Raw genomic sequence first — 16,087 nt, 5'->3', positions numbered from 1 at the left:
CCCCCCCCCCCCCCCGCCTCGGCCTCCCCGCCGGCGCTGGGCACGGCTCGCTGCCCACCGTCTCCGGGCTGCGTTTCTGCCGCCCTCAGTGACCAGTCCCCTGCTTCTCCCCAGGGCGGAGCAGCTGGCCAGCCTGGAGGAGGCCCAGCGTGCCGTGGGGGCTGGGTCGGGCGCCTCGGTGGGCTCCAGCGCGCGGGCTGAGTTCTGGCGGCTACGGGGCCTTCGGCGCGGAGCCAAGAAGACCACCCATCGGAGCCGCGAGGACCTGTCCGCTCTGACCAGGCAGGGTCACTACCCGCCGTATGAACGCGTGGTGCTACGAGAAGGTGGGTCCCTGGGGCAGGGCAGGGCGGGGGCGGGGTGGGAGCTCGTGATACTGTCGGAAGTTCTGGACCAAGTGTTCATCCATGTCCAGCCTTTGGAAGCCCCTGTTCTTACCTCTCTTCTCCCACCAAAAATACCTCTTTTGAGTCACTGTAGGGCACCAAAGGAAACAGGAAAGGGCTTCTTTCCTTAATAATTAATATTTATTTCTAATTGAAATATGCAAACGACATACATAATCTCAGAAAAGAAATGGTTAAAGAGAATTTGAATAATTTATCTTGTTAACGTATCCAAAGTATTTTTTTTTAAAGATTTTATTTATTTATTTGAGAGAGAGCACGTGCGCGCGAGTGACCAGGGTGGGGGAGGGGAAGAGGGAGAAGCAGCGTCCCCTCCAAGCAGGGAGCCCGACACAGGGCTCGACCCCAGGACCCTGAGATCATGACCTGAGCCGAAGGCAGACGCTTCACCAACTGAGCCCCCCAGGCGCCCCCAAAGTATTTTAATAGATAATCCAATTATAAGTTACGAGTGAGATATTTCACGTCCCGTTTTGTGTGTCACCGTCTTTGGAATCCGGGGTGTATTTTGCACTCACAGCACGTCGTGGTTCCGACGAGCCCCATGTGAAGTGCTCCACAGCCACACGTGGCTCCAGGCGGCACAGCCGGCGGGGGCTGTACATTCAGTGGCTGCTGCTGGCGCTAAACAGACACCATTTAAAACACACGCACGCTGCGAACAGGTGTCAGACCCAGACCTGCACACGCGTGTGCACCACAGCCCAAATGTGGAAACAGGCAAGCGCTCATCAGCAGATGAAGGGACACACACAGCGTGTCCCCCGCGCACGGGCGCGTCCCTCTGCCACGAGCAGGAGCGAGGCGCCCACCCGCGCTGCCCGGGGACGGACCCCGAGCCCCCGACGTTCAGGGAGGGAACCGGACACAGAAGGCCCCATGGCGTGTGAGTCCACGTGTGTGACACGTCCAGAACAGGCTCGTCCATGGACGGGAAGGGGGCTCGTGCGGGGGCCGGGGGCTGGGCAGGGGGTGACGGCTGACAGGGAGACATTTCTTTTTGGGGCAATGAGCATGTCCTGAAACCAGCGCTGGCAGCTGCACAGCTGTGTGAACGTACTAAATGCCCCTGAACTGGACATCTTAAGATGTAGAGTAAAATAGTAAATTTTATGTTATGTATATTTTTAAAAATGAATTTAAAAAAGCTAAAAATCGTAAGAAATTAGTCAAATATTTAGAAATACACACAAAAGCAGCACATAGATCATAGATCCTTCGTCTGAGCACTGGGCTGGTGGGGAGACGGCTCCATCCAGGCGGCAGGAAGGGAAGCGAGCCCTTGCCCATGGCCTCGGGGGAGAAGGAATTACAGCAAGTGCAGAGGCCTTAAAAAAACCACACAACCTGCCGGAGGGATGGGAATGGGCTGAACTGCTCCTTAGTTGCTGCTCAATGTCCAGGAGAGGAGAAAGACTTATTTTTTATTTTTTGAGAAAGACTTAAAAATAAAAGGCCACCAACTTAATTTTGACCAAAGAATATTTAGACACCTGAATGTATCGAGTTTTTGAGAGAGAGAGAGAGAGGCCTGGAGTCCAGAAGAGGAGAACAAGAGCAGAGTCAGGGTACAAAGAGGGGGCTGGTTACCCCCTTTCCTCTTGCCAGGATGCCCTCTGTGCCCGTTTCCTCATGGCTAAAATGGTGTATCCATCAGTCCAGGGGCTGGCAAACTCTTCCTGTACAAGGTCAAAGACGAAGTTTTCGCCTTTGTGGGCCAGGTAATTTCTTGCAGAACAACGCAGCTCTGCAGGAAGGCAGCCCGAGACAGGAGGAAACAAGTGGACGTGACTGTGTTCTAATAAAACTTTATTTATAAAACAGGCAGTGGGCCGAATGTGACCCCCTGGCTGTAGTTTGCTGACCACTGAGTTAGTGAGGTTCAGCTGCTCTAACAGACCCCATGTGACAGCTGCAGACAGACAAGACGCCTCTTTTTAAAGTAAGAGACAACAGTGGTCTCCTCGAGTCTTGTTTTTCTGCCTTACTATGGTCCAACATGGCGCGCCCACACCCACATTCCAGCCAGGAGCAAGGGTCAAGAAGGTGACGAGGTCTCCTGCCTTTCCCGGAAGGATACAGCCCGGAACCGCACACATCCATTCTGCTTGCACCCCATTGGCCAGGATGTGGTCACATGGCTGTCCTTGCCTACAGGGGACGCTGGGAGATGTAGTCTTTAGCTGGGCGGCCATGGGCCTGGCTAGATCTAGCAATCTTCACTGCAAATGGGACCTTGATTGTTGCCATTTCTCTGCCCCTCAGCCAGCTTCAAGCGCCCAGTGGTGATCCTGGGGCCCGTGGCAGACATTGCGATGCAGAAGTTGACTGCTGAGATGCCTGACCAGTTCGAAATCGCAGGTGAGAACACAGGTCCTACGGCAGCCTTGTTGCGGGGGTCATTTGACAACCCTGGCCTGCCGCTGGAGCCGAAGCAGCTTGATGAGTGGGCTGCTGCTGCTGCTGTTTGGGGAAAGAGGTAGAACAGCCCGTGGAAACATGAGACACATGAGTCACCAGCACCCCTCTAATGCCGGGGGCCGGACATCCTGAGTCAGTCTTGGCACTCTTAGTCTGGATAGAGTCTAAGAATCCTTCTTAACACAGCTCACCAGGCAGCCCACCTGCCACCCATTCCTTCGTATGGTGAAGAGATATTTATTGAGCTACCGACCCAGCATCAAACTAGATAGAGAAGCTCCCCTGAGGAGACCCAAAATTAGCCTCTACAGAAACAAGTTAGAGTAGGGGGTCAGCAAATTAAAGCTCCCCGGCCACATCTGGCCCATCAGCTAAGTTTCTATACAGCCTGCTAACTAAGAATGGTATTTACACATTTTTACAGAGAGAGAGAGAGAAAGTGCACGCGCACACACGAGGGGGGAGGGGCAGAGGGAGAGAGAATCTCAAGCAGACTCCCCGCTGAGTGCAGAGCCCGGTGCAGGGCCCGATCTCACGACCGCCCCCCGCCCCCGCCCCGATCATGACCTGAGCCAAAATCACAAGTCGGACACTTAACCCACTGAGCCACCCACGTGCCCGTATTTACACATTTTAAATGGTTGAAGAGAAAAATTCTGTGACACGTGAAAATGATAATGAACTTCAAATCTCAGCATCTACAAATAAAGTTTTATTGGGATGCAGCCACACCCTCTGATTGACATAGTGCCTGTGGCTGCTTTCCCGCAGAGAGAAGTATCTGCAGAGCGGATGCACTTAATAAAGCCTCGGCTCATAGCACCATGCGGCAAGAATCTCGGGGAGGAGCCCCCGGAGGAGGGTGGACCTCATGGCTAAAATGGTGTATCCATCAATCCAGGGGTTGGCAAACTCTTCCTGTACAAGGTCAAAGACGAAGTTTTCGCCTTTGTGGGCCAGGTAATTTCTTGCAGAACAACGCAGCTCTGCAGGAAGGCAGCCCGAGAAAGGAGGAAACAAGTGGACGTGACTGTGTTCTAATAAAACTTTATTTATAAAACAGGCAGTAGGCCGAATGTGACCCCCTGGCTGTAGTCTGCTGACCACTGAGTTAGTGAGGTTCAGCTGCTCTAACAGACCCCATGTGACAGCTGCAGACAGACAAGACGCCTCTTTTTAAAGTAAGAGCCAACGGTGGTCTCCTCGCGTCTTGTTTTTCTGCCTTACTATGGTCCAACATGGCGCGCCCACACCCACATTCCAGCCAGGAGCAAGGGTCAAGAAGGTGACGAGGTCTCCTACCTTTCCCGGAAGGATACAGCCCGGAACCGCACACATCCATTCTGCTTGCACCCCATTGGCCAGGATGTGGTCACATGGCTGTCCTTGCCTACAGGGGACGCTGGGAGATGTAGTCTTTAGCTGGGCGGCCATGGGCCTGGCTAGATGTAGCAATCTTCACTGCAAATGGGACCTTGATTGTTGCCATTTCTCTGCCCCTCAGCCAGCTTCAAGCGCCCAGTGGTGATCCTGGGGCCCGTGGCAGACATTGCAATGCAGAAGTTGACTGCTGAGATGCCTGACCAGTTCGAAATCGCAGGTGAGAACACAGGTCCTATGGCAGCCTTGTTGCGGGGGTCATTTGACAACCCTGGCCTGCCGCTGGGGCCGAAGCAGCTTGATGAGTGGGCTGCTGCTGCTGCTGTTTGGGGAAAGAGGTAGAACAGCCCGTGGAAACATGAGACACATGAGTCACCAGCACCCCTCTAATGCCGGGGGCCGGACGTCCTGAGTCAGTCTTGGCACTCTTAGTCTGGAGAGAGCCTAAGAATCCTTCTTAACACAGCTCACCAGGCAGCCCACCTGCCACCCATTCCTTCGTATGGGGAAGAGATATTTATTGAGCTACCGACCCAGCATCGAACTAGATAGAGAAGCTCCCCTGAGGAGACCCAAAATTAGCCTCTACAGAAACAAGTTAGAGTAGGGGGTCAGCAAATTAAAGCTCCCCGGCCACATCTGGCCCATCAGCTAAGTTTCTATACAGCCTGCTAACTAAGAATGGTATTTACACATTTTTACAGAGAGAGAGAGAGAAAGTGCACGCGCACACACGAGGGGGGAGGGGCAGAGGGAGAGAGAATCTCAAGCAGACTCCCCGCTGAGTGCAGAGCCCGGTGCAGGGCCCGATCTCACGACCCCCCCCCCAGATCATGACCTGAGCCAAAATCACAAGTCGGACACTTAACCCACTGAGCCACCCACGTGCCCGTATTTACACATTTTAAATGGTTGAAGAGAAAAATTCTGTGACACGTGAAAATGATAATGAACTTCAAATCTCAGCATCTACAAATAAAGTTTTATTGGGATGCAGCCACACCCTCTGATTGACATAGTGCCTGTGGCTGCTTTCCCGCAGAGAGAAGTATTCGCAGAGTGGATGCACTTAATAAAGCCTCGGCTCATAGCACCGTGCGGCAAGAATCTCGGGGAGGAGCCCCCGGAGGAGGGTGGAGGGGCTTTTGCAGATAGTTGCTGGCGGGTCCTCTGGCCCGGCTTTCGAGTGAGGCCGTTAGGTGGGCACCCGTCAGCTCGAGGCAATGCCAGGGAGTCCAGTGGATCAGTGTCCTTAAGTCCCTTCCCGCTCCTCGTGGCTGGGTGACCCTGAGCTGGTGGCTTGCCCTCTCTGAGACCTCACTTCCTCGTCTCTCGAATGGGGTGTGTTGTGCTCGGCGGGAGGACCGAGTGAGGGAGCGCGGCGCCTCCACCCCGGCACGCAGGAGGTGTGAGCCATTCAGGAGCGAGGCCCTGTGTCGGTTCGGCCTCCTCACTGCCCCGGGGGCTCAGCAGCCTTCAGGAGGCTGTTCCAAGAGCAACTGGGAGGCAGGGTCTGCGGGACAGGAACGTGCTGGGAGCAGGCGGCTCCTGGGTGTGGTTCAGAGGGCCAGGGCGTGCTGACGTCACTAGTCATCAGGGAAGTGCGAGGCCCAGTCACACCCGAGAGGGGCCATAGCGTCAAACGGAGCAAGTGTCCGTGAGCCTGTGGGAAGTCGGAGCCCTCAGGCGAGGCTGGGAGAAGGCAGGGGGGCGGCCGCTGGGGAAGACAGTTGGCAGCTCCTCGGAAAGTTAAACACAGAGTCACCATCGGACCCAGCCAGCGAGTGCACATGTGGGTCTACACCCAAGAGAAGTAAAGGCCAGGCTCCCGCTGGTACCTGCCCCCCCAAGTTCCCAGCAACATTGTCCACAGCGGCCGAACTGTGGACAGACCTCAAGGCCAATGAATAAACACGGTGTGGTCCGTCCACACGCTGAACACGGTCCAGTGTTAGGAAGGGACCCTGACACCTGCCACGACGTGGAGGGACCCTGAGGACACCGTGCTCAGCAAGAGCAGCCAGACCCAGAAGGACACATCCCGCAGGTCCCCACTCCCAGGGGGTCCCCAGAGGAGTCCCGTCCACACAGACAGAAAGGAGATGGTGGGAGCCAGGGCTGGGGCAGGGGCTGGGGAGTCCGTGCTTCCTGGGGACAGAGTCTCCAGGTGGGGAGATGGAACGTTCTGGAGACGGAGGGTGGGGGTGTTTGCAGGCTGGCGTGAGTGTGCTCGTGCGCGAGCCGCGCCTGAGACGGCTGAGGTGGTGTATTTTATGTTATGTGCATTTTATAACAATAAAAACCAGGTAAAGTTGTGTACCCCTTCCTTTTAGGTCCCCCAGGGCAGGGTGTCTCCTCCTTCAGCCGCCTGGCTATACTAGAGGGCTTCCTGGAGGAAGCAGTGCTCCATCTCAAGTCCTAGAGGACAGATGGGGGATGGGAGAGCAGCTTCCTTCGACATAGTCTGAGCAAAGGCCTAGAGTTGGGGTCAAGTCTGGGAGAGCCAGTGTCTGGAACACCGACTCTAAATCAGGCTCCTGCCCTGCCCCTTTCTGGCTCCTTGACCCTGAGCCAGTGACCTTGTGTCCCTGAGACTGTTTCCGCCTGCCTGGTGGGCCAGTAGCAGTGTCGGCCACGGTCAGCAAGGGTGACCGAGTGCAGTGAGCGCCAGGCATATGGCTAGGGGAGCTGCTGCTGTTAGGACTGCTCTCAGGGCGATGGGGAGCCATGGTGGGTTCTTGAGCAGAGGAGGGGCAGGTAGGCTTGAATTTGAGCAGCTGGGGGAACGCCCTTCTGAAGCTGCCGGGTTCTCTCTCCCTTCCACAGACAGTGTGTTGAGGACGGACAGCCCCTCCAAGGTCATCAAGCTAGACACCGTGCGCGTGATTGCCGAGAAAGTAAGCAGGGTCCTGCTGTGGGTCCCATTTCAAGGGGGGGAACCAAGGCGCAGGCCTCCTGTTCTCGCCCCACGCTGCACAGCAGGGACTCACTCCCACAGCGCCCCTTGGGAGGAGTTGTGATGTGGGGGCTTGGGAGGGACACGGGGGCCACCCCTGGGCTATCACAGCCCCCGTCTGATGTGCCGGCCTGCGGTACAAGGCTGGGGTCCACCTTGACCTCAGCCTTCACCTCCATCTCTGATCAGCTGATCTTTCACCTGCCTCTTGACCCGCCCCCCTCTCTGTCTCTGGGTGTTTCTCTCCCCGTGGTCTGTCCCCCACCCCCACCCCCGCCCCCTCTGCGGGCTGGGCCCAGAACAAGCATGCGCTCTTGGACGTGACGCCGTCGGCGGTCGAACGCCTCAACTACGTGCAGTACTACCCCATCGTGGTCTTCTGCGCCCCTGAGAGCCGCCCGGCCCTCAAGGCCCTACGCCAGTGGCTGGCGCCCGCCTCCCGCCGCAGCAGCCGCCGCCTCTACGCCCAAGCCCAGAAACTACGCAAGCACAGCGAGCACCTCTTCACGGGTGGGCTGGGAGCTGGGGGTCCCGGGCAGACGATGGGGCCTGGGCCGGGTCTCTGCCGCACTGATACCCCCTCCCCACAGCCACCATCCCGCTGCACGGCACGAGTGACAGCTGGTACCAGGAGCTCAAGGCCATCATCCGGGAGCAGCAGACCCGGCCCATCTGGACGGCCGAGGACCAGGTACCGGGTCAGGGCTGGGGGCAGGTCCATGCTCAAGATTTGACCTGAGGTCAGGGTCTTGCCTTGGTTTGGGACTGAGGTTGAAGGCTGGTGTCCTGGGTCGGGGATCTGGTCTGAGGCCAGGGAAGGCCTGGCTCGGGGGTCCTGGCTCAGCCTGGCCACCCCGCCCCGCAGCTGGACAACTCCTCGGAGGACAACCTAGAGCTTCCTCACCGCGACCTGGCCGACAGCTCTGCGGATCTGAGCTGTGACAGCCGGGTCAACAGTGACTACGAGACAGATGGCGAGGGCTACACAGACGGCGAGGGTGGGCCCCACACGGACGTGGACGAGGGTCCCCCCGCGCCAGCTCTGGCCCGGTCCTCCGAGCCCGTGCTGGCAGATGAGCCCCAGAGCCCGCGGGATCATAGGAGAGCCTCCGGTCCCCAAGGGGTCCAGGTGAGCAGGGCCCGGGGGTGGCCCTGGCAGGGGTCTTGGGAGGGGCCTGAGACACACGGGGAGCCTGTTTCCCCACAGGATGTCGACAAACAGAAGCTTCTCTGCTGAGATCAGTATCTCAGCCCGAAACCTAGGCTATTAGAGCCTGAGTCACTGAACAACTTAAAACAAATGTTTCAACCACTGTGTTTCCTTATCTGGGATACAATGAGATAGATCAATCTTGATGTCACAAGGTGGTTCTTCAAACTCAGTGTGCTTACCCAAGTTCCAGCCCATACAACTTGGGTGTTTACCAGTAACAAACATTTACATAGCATTTATTCTTTGTAAGACTCCCTCACCCCCCACAGTGCCTTTCTGTAAATTTGACAAAGGTACCCCTTCCTCCAGGCCCTCTTTAGTTAAATGTGAAAATGCACAAATCTATGATGTGCTCCCTGGAGTTGTGCAGTACCCAACCTGCTCAACTGTCCATAGCAGCTTGCTTATGGGGCAGACACTATCCTAAGCACTTTCCATACACGAACTTATTTTGCAGATGGGAAACCCAATTCCTCCTCTGCTGACAGGCTAGGGGATCTCAGCTAAGGCCTTCCCCCACCCCCACCCTGTCCCCAGCATATCTTCTCACTAAAAATTAGAGAGGAGTTGCAGACCTGTGTGAGCTGAGGAGAGAGCCTGTGGCAGCACTGCCTGGGCCAAGGTGGGGAGTTGGGGGGAGGGGGTGCTCTTCATCCCAGTTTCTCTCACTTTGGGGGAAGTGCTGACCTCCTTTCTCCCCCTCTGAGGTGGACGACCACCCCCGCCACGGTCAGAGGCGACAGGACAGTGTGCGGTAAGCCCCCGTACTCCAGACTGGAGCCCCTCAGCCCTTTTCCTGGGACTCAGGCTCAGGGGATGAAGGGACCTAGAATCAAGCTATGTCTTCATGTGCTCCCAGCCTAGTGGGCAAGATGAAAGCAGAAGGGCCAATCCCACCCCACGGAGTCAGGGCCCACTTCCTGAGAGGACTGGGAAAGCTTCCGGAAGGACAGGACATGAGATGGGGCTTTGAAGGGTGTGTAGGAGTTTGTTAAGGAGGCTTGACCCCTAAACGCGCAGTCCTGCTCGTCTCTGTCCACACCCACTGTGCGTAGCAGAGAGTCAGCCTCAGGTAAGGGTAGTTCAGGCCTCCCCACTGCCCACAGCCTCTCCTCTGTTTCCTGATCCCCAGGACCTACGGGCGAGAGGCCCTGAAGAAAAAGTTTACACGAGCTCAAGATACGGAGTCCTCTGATGAGGACGGCTATGACTGGGGCCCGGCCACTGACCTGTGACCCCTCCCAGGTGGCCGTGCTGACCCATATTCCTTTCTCCACCCGCCCCCCCCGGCTCTTCACCCAGAGCTGGGACTCGATTTCCCATTCAGAACCTAGAACCCCGCCTCCTTCTGCCAGTCTTTAATAAATAGAGTATTTTCACAACGCTGGGGTCTGGAGATTTCTGGGGAGGACACGGAGTGAGAGTCGGTCCTATCTTTCCTCTCTCAACACCACAGACCTCGATCTGAGATTTTGCCCATTTTTTACGCATTTAATGTTTTATATCAGAAAACAGCACGGCACCAAGAAGCCCTGGAGGCCCTGCAGACGGGCTCCCAGGGCTGCTGGGGCTAAGGCACGGTGCGGCGGGGGGCGGGGGGCGCTTGGCCGGTCACAGGTACACGGGCTGCTCCTGGCCTGTGAGCAGGCGGTAGGTGGCGGCTGGCATCGTTTTGATGTGGACCTGGGGGGCCAGAGAGAGGCCGGGCGGCTCAGGGAGGGCCGCGCCGCAGGAGGCCCCCTGGACCCGCCGCGCCCGCACACCTCCGTGTGGGCCTCGGTGAGCAGCTCGATGATGCGGGCGTGCGGCGTGGCCACCACGCTATGCCCGTTGATCTCGATGATGCGGTGCCCCACGCGCACACCCCCACGCTCCGCTATGCCCCCCCGGAGGAGGCTGCAAACCTGGAGGGACCGTCAGGGGCCGCGGCTGCTCAGGCCGCCCGTGCTCGGGGCCCCCACCCCCACCCCCCACCCCCAACCCGGCCCGGGGTCTCACGATGCCGTCCTCCACGCAGAAGCCCAGCTGCTGGTGGGCGTGGGGCCGGCGGATGATGGCCGTGGTGACTGGCGGACAGTGGACGATGCTGAGGGTTACCACGGTCTGTGACTTCAGCTCCTGTGCAGGACAGGCGCTGTGGGCCTCCAGGGGCCTCCCGGCTACACTGCAGCCCCCTGGGGCCTCAGTTTACCCACTCGTGAAATGGGGCTTTAGAGTCAAGGCTCTAGATTCTAGAAGACCCCTTGAGCAGCAGTTAAGAACACAGACTCAAGCCGGGCAGCTCACTGGCCGGAGCGGTGACCTCTCCCCTCCCTATCTGTGGCCTCACTTCCCGTCAAGAGTGCTTCTAGCAGCATCCGCCACGCTCACTCAGTAACATGCTCGGGACTGCTCGCCTGCCCTCTCTGGCCCGGCCAGCCCTCCCCAGCTCCGGGCTTCGGTTTCCCCAACCAGCCACGAGGGTCAAGACTCAAGAACACACTGGCTGCCTCAGGCGGAGAGGAAGGCTCCCCGGGCTGCAGCTAGACCACGTGCATTCAAATCCTGCCCTCAACAGCCAAGGTCACCCCGACGGCGCGCCTCTCCAAGCCTCCCTCCGCCCCTGAGCACACCCTTAAGCAGGTGGGACTTCAGGCTCCACCTTCCCTTCTGACCGGCCGGGAAGGGCACCCAGCCACCCCGGGAGGACTCACGAGGAGGCCTGGCAGGCAGCCAGGGGCAGCCCCACCAGGCTGGTCCCGCTGATGGCTAGTGAGGCGGTCCCCATGCTGAGGGCCCCGAGCGCCAGCAGACCCCCTGCAGCAGGTTGGCGATGACAGCCGTGGGCAGGAGGGAGCCCCAGCCCGACTCCACCAGGGCCACACCCAGGCCCTCGCCCCGGCGCTTCTCGATGCACACCTGGGAGGGGGACACGGGGCGGGGACCGTGAGGGCCACTCTGGGGGGGGGGCTGGCGGGGGCCACCGGCCTGCTTGCTCACCTCCCTGCAGTTCTCGCTGTTGGAGAAGTGGTCGAGATCCCCATTGTGGAGGGTGGTCAGTCTGCGCCTGGCTCTGCTGGGCGCCCACCTGGTTGGGGCGATACCACTTTCCCGAAGGAACTGGCTGTAGGCCACGGTGAAGGCCTGGCCGATGGCCTGAGCGATGAGCTGGGCCTGCGCGCCGACGGGCAGCATCTCTCGGGGGGTGTCCCACCCACCTCCTCAGGGCCCCCAAACCCTCAGGGCCGAGCCCTCCCACCCCCACGGGGGGCAGGATTCCCAGGAGACAGCGCGATGCCCTGTGGCTTCTGGGACTGTGGAAACCAGCCACTGTCTGGGAATCTATGGGGAGGGGAAGGAGGGAGGCAGCCTGAGGGGAGGGTGGGGGTCGGCTGCCAGTCTCCAAGGCTTATGGGAAGGGCCAGGGGCTTTTGGGGCAGGGAGGGGACAGCCGACAGCGCCAAGGACCGATGGAAGGACGCCTACGGTGACAGTGCGGCCAGGTGGGCTCTGGAAGGGGGGGGCTGGCCCGAGTCCCCTTCCCCCCAGGATGCCCAGAGCGGGGCTGCTCACGTCCTCTGAGTGGAAGACATGGCAGAGCATCTTGTAGAGCCTGTGGCCGCGGCCTGGTGCCGGCCGCCGCCAGCCGGGCCATGAGCACCAGCACGCTGCCGATGTCCGCGATGTACGAGATGGTCTGCAGGGCGTGGTCCATCAAGGCCTCCTGCGGCGGGGGAGACCAGGCCTGGGCGGGCTGTGCAGGCCCTCGCGGGGCCCCCTCACCCCAGAGGCCGGGCCCGGCCCCGTACCTGGGAGTCGGCCGTCAGCACCTTGACCCTCTTGGTGGACACGAAGAGGTCCACTTCCGTCATGGGCTGAGTCTCCCCGTCGGGGGCCTGTGGGGGTCAGCGGGAGGTGGAGGCCCGCGAAGACCCAGCCTCTGCCGCGCTGGGCTCCAGGGGCCTCGGGGGACCCGGCCGACAGCCCACCCGCCCACCCGCCCGCCCGCTGGCCCTGGGGAGCCCCACCTGCCCAGCCCTGGCTTCACCTTGACACGGTCCATCGCCTCCCGGGCCTGGGCCATGCGTGTGCTGGGGGGCGGGTTCCGCTCGGACACCAGCTGGGTGGAGCCCAAGTATTTGGCCCCAAATATGACGCCGTCTAGGAGGTCTTCATGGTCACAGGGACCAGGTACTGAGGGCAACAGTGGGGGAGGGTCAGCCCCTGAGAGCCCCCAGCCACGCGTGTCCAACCCCCAGGCTCGGCCCTGGGTCGTGGCTCCTCCGGGTCTGGAAGCACAGAGTTCTACCCCTGGCTGAGCACTCTTGAGCAACACACGTCCGCCCACCTTCCAGAACCATCCCATCAGCAGAAGCCACAGACATCCAGAGCCCTGTTGTCAGTCTAGAGCCAGCTCCTGTCCACGGCTCAAGGACTCCAGGGCACAGAAACCAGTTTCAGGAGCCCTCGGAGTCTAGAACCACAACCAGATCCAAAACCGCTCTAGCACTCAGGCACCTCCACCCTGTGTTTCTAGAATCCTGTCATCGGCAAAACCAGGCAGTCCCATTTCTAAAACCAGCAATGTTATAAAACCATAGTCAACTGCACCCAATGGTTCTGAATGCCCTAAATCAATCTGGAGCCAGTTCGCTTTGCCTGCTGTTCTAGATTTCTCCCTTGTCAGCCCACACTGGAAACAACTGTATTTCACAGTTGTACAACTGCCCAATCAGAGAAGAGACATCTCCCACGTCCAAAATTCACACCATCCAGAACCCCAAATGGCTCCCATCTGTGGTTCCAGAGCTCCCTGACAGGTCTCAAACCATAGAATTCTTAGGGTTCTAGAAATCAGCACGCCTCCAGAATCCCATTTTCCCACTCTGTGATTCTGTAACTTCTTAATTGTGACGGCATTGTAGCTCTTTCCTATGGTTCTAGAACGCCCTCAAATAGTCGGGACACCTCAGCTGTACCCAGCCAGTCTATAGAGTGATGTGCAGTCCAGAAATGAACAACTGCGCGTCGCTCTAGAATTCCACCAACCTAGCCCAGAACCACACAGAACTGTGCCATCACGGTCTCCGTAATTCCCTGAACAATCCAGAACCAGCCACCCTGCCAGTTCTAGAATGTTCTCAACCAGGAGCGTTGCTTTTCTGGTTTAGAACTGCAGGTGCAGGTCCCGGCTCTGAGGACTTGCAGAATTTAAACTACAGCCCGTTTCTGCCCATTATCTTTCGTGACCTAAGCATTCTGGAACAACAGAACTCCACTCCGGGGTTCTAGAACCGCACCTTCCAATACGCTAGCAGCCAGGCTCAGGTGGGGATTGTGCACCTGAAATGTGGCACCTGAAAATGCACACTGGATTTTGAAAATTTAGCATGATAAAAAGGTAAAATAAGTGTAAGATATGGATTACATGGAAACAACACCTTAAATAGATTGTGTAATCAAAATGTTATTACTTTTTCCTGTTTTTTTTTTTTTTTAAGTTTTTGTTTTTTTAAGTAACCTCTACACTAACGCGGCTCGAAATCACGACCCCAAGATCAACAGTCGACATCCTCTGACCAAGCCAGTCAGGTGCCCCTGTTTATTTTTTTAAAGCAGATAACTAGAAATTAAAAGTCACACATGGGGGCGGTGCTGGATCAGTCGGCTGAACATCTGACTCTTGATTTTCAGTCAGGTCAGATCTCAGGGCACGTGGGATTGAGCCTGGTCGGGCTCCACGCTCAGCAGGAAGTCAGCTTGGGATTTTCTTTTTCTTTAAGATTTTATTTGCTGTTTGAGAGAGAGAGTGAGCACAAGCAGGGGGAGCAGAGGGGAGGGAGAAACAGGCTCCCGGTCAGGGGAGCCCAATGTGCGGCTCAATCCCAAGACCCTGAGATCATGACCTGAGCGAAAGGCAGATGCTTAACCAACTGAGCCACCTAGGCGCCCCTGCTTGGGATTTTCTCTCTCCTGCTCTCTGCCCCTCCCCTGCAAGCATGGGCGCACTCTCTCTCAAGATAAATAAAACCTTATTTAAAAAAAAAGTCACACATCGCTCACATTATGATTCTATTGTATAGCAACTCTAGAACTTTGATTACTCTGAATCAGACAGCCCTGTCCACAGTGCTAGAACACCCCTGGTCTACAACTGTAGATAAACTCTAGTCACTCCGTGATTATGAAAAACCCCAGTCTAGACAGCTCTGTTCACCATTCTAGAACACGATCAGCCCACGTCCTTTAATCTAGAACCACAGGCAAAATGCCAAACTCTAGAACTCCCAGGGTGAGTCACAGCTCCACCCGACTCCAGCACCTTCTTGGAACTCTAAGTCCAACCAGCTTCACCTTCCCACAACCATAAAACTTCTCTTTGACTTACAGCCTCAGGTAGTTAGGGAAATCCTAGAACATTCTAGGTGCCCAGAACTGGTTCTTTTCCATGCTTTCAGGGCAGAAATTGAGAAACTTTTTTTTTTTTTTTTTAAAGCAGGCTCCACACCCAGCCCGAGCTCATGTGGTACTTGAACTCGCAGCCCTGAGATCAAGACCTGAGCTGAGCTCAGAGATGGACACAAGCCGCGAGGCACGCAGGTGCCCAAGACCGACAAACTTTTTATGCAGGAGGCCAAACAGTAAAAGTGTTTGTCTTGTGGGCCAGATGGTCCGCACTGCAACGACCCAGCCTGGCCACCGTAATGTGAAAACCACCGCAAACAAGTTAAGAATGGTCATGACGGTGTCTCAATAAATCTTTGTTGGACACTGAAATTTGAGTTGTACTTGTTTCACGCATAAGAAATACTATTCTGTTTTTTCCCCAACCGCTAAAAACGTAAAAGCCACTGTTAACTTGTAAGACACGCCAGAACAGGCGGGTTGGACTTGATCACAGATGGCAACGTGCCACCCTGCTCTGGAACCCAGTGCTACAAATGCCACGCCTGCTCTTCCATTCCCTATTCATTCTAGAACATTCGCACCACTCTCTCTCCTCCCAGACCATCTGGAATCTACTCAACCCACCCTCGAGCCTCTCTAGAAACAACTCCTTGCTGGCAAACTTTGTGCCATTTTGGAGGAGCCTGATTGGGGATATTCTGAAAGGTAACTCCCTGGGGCCAGGTGGGCAGGACACTCACCCTGGAGGGCAGGGTATGGCACCAGGTCTTGGGGCTCTGGAAAAGATAGAAGAGGGGCAGGACTGAGTCCCCTGGCTTGGTTCCTGGCAGCAGAGGCGGCCTGGGGCGGACAGGCCCTACCTGGGTACTAGCAGGCCGCTCCTCAGGAGTAACCAGAGGCACCGTCTCCAGCCAGGGTTCTGGGAACTGCTTGAGCTCCTGTTGCCACCCTGCTCGGCAGAAGCTCCCTCCACCCATTCCGGGGCACTGGTATCTCCGTCTGGGTCCTCGGGGGCTGCAGCGGGCGAGGGGCAGGGTCCAGAGGCTCCTTGGGACAAGACTGGGAGGGAGGGGCATTCTGGCAGTGCAAAAGGCTCAGCAGGTCGCCCCGCCGGCCTGCACAAGAGCCCGTGGGCATCAGCACGCCCTGGGAGGCCAGGCCGTGGCCCGTGGCCACGCGTAAGGGGCAGGAGGTCCATCTGGGGACAAGCCCACCAGATCACCAGGCAGAGCCTCAAACTGCTGCACCCAGGTCCTCAATACCGGCCCACTCTCCATCTGACTCAGGCTGCCAGAGCGCCCGGCACCGGGTCCCACTGGCAGT

The 16,087-nt window shown here is 57.6% G+C and overlaps 2 protein-coding genes across 2 annotated transcripts in view; one reads left to right on the top strand and one right to left on the bottom strand.

The window, feature by feature from the left end:
- TJP3 (tight junction protein 3) overlaps positions 1 to 9,759 on the top strand; it is a 21,581-nt gene extending 11,822 nt beyond the window's left edge. The window contains exons 14-21 of the mRNA XM_040629593.1: positions 115 to 326; positions 2,673 to 2,768; positions 7,035 to 7,105; positions 7,464 to 7,674; positions 7,755 to 7,855; positions 8,030 to 8,293; positions 9,085 to 9,131; positions 9,510 to 9,759. Coding sequence (XP_040485527.1) covers positions 115 to 326; positions 2,673 to 2,768; positions 7,035 to 7,105; positions 7,464 to 7,674; positions 7,755 to 7,855; positions 8,030 to 8,293; positions 9,085 to 9,131; positions 9,510 to 9,612 — 1,105 coding nt within the window. The 3' untranslated portion in view covers positions 9,613 to 9,759. The remainder of the gene's footprint in view (positions 1 to 114; positions 327 to 2,672; positions 2,769 to 7,034; positions 7,106 to 7,463; positions 7,675 to 7,754; positions 7,856 to 8,029; positions 8,294 to 9,084; positions 9,132 to 9,509) is intronic.
- A 222-nt stretch (positions 9,760 to 9,981) lies between these two features.
- Positions 9,982 to 16,087, bottom strand: part of LOC103681827 (amyloid-beta A4 precursor protein-binding family A member 3) — a 15,915-nt gene continuing 9,809 nt past the window's right edge. The window contains 9 exon segments of the mRNA XM_040629591.1: positions 9,982 to 10,060; positions 10,141 to 10,281; positions 10,376 to 10,495; positions 11,067 to 11,170; positions 11,173 to 11,275; positions 11,357 to 11,530; positions 11,930 to 11,999; positions 12,001 to 12,080; positions 12,166 to 12,252. Coding sequence (XP_040485525.1) covers positions 9,989 to 10,060; positions 10,141 to 10,281; positions 10,376 to 10,495; positions 11,067 to 11,170; positions 11,173 to 11,275; positions 11,357 to 11,530; positions 11,930 to 11,999; positions 12,001 to 12,080; positions 12,166 to 12,252 — 951 coding nt within the window. The 3' untranslated portion in view covers positions 9,982 to 9,988.

This window comes from Ursus maritimus, unplaced genomic scaffold, assembly GCF_017311325.1.
Source record: "Ursus maritimus isolate PB19 unplaced genomic scaffold, ASM1731132v1 scaffold_14, whole genome shotgun sequence".
Lineage (NCBI taxonomy): Eukaryota > Metazoa > Chordata > Mammalia > Carnivora > Ursidae > Ursus > Ursus maritimus.
Note: the sequence above shows the minus strand (reverse complement) of the source record. Positions and strands in the feature narration are given on the sequence as shown.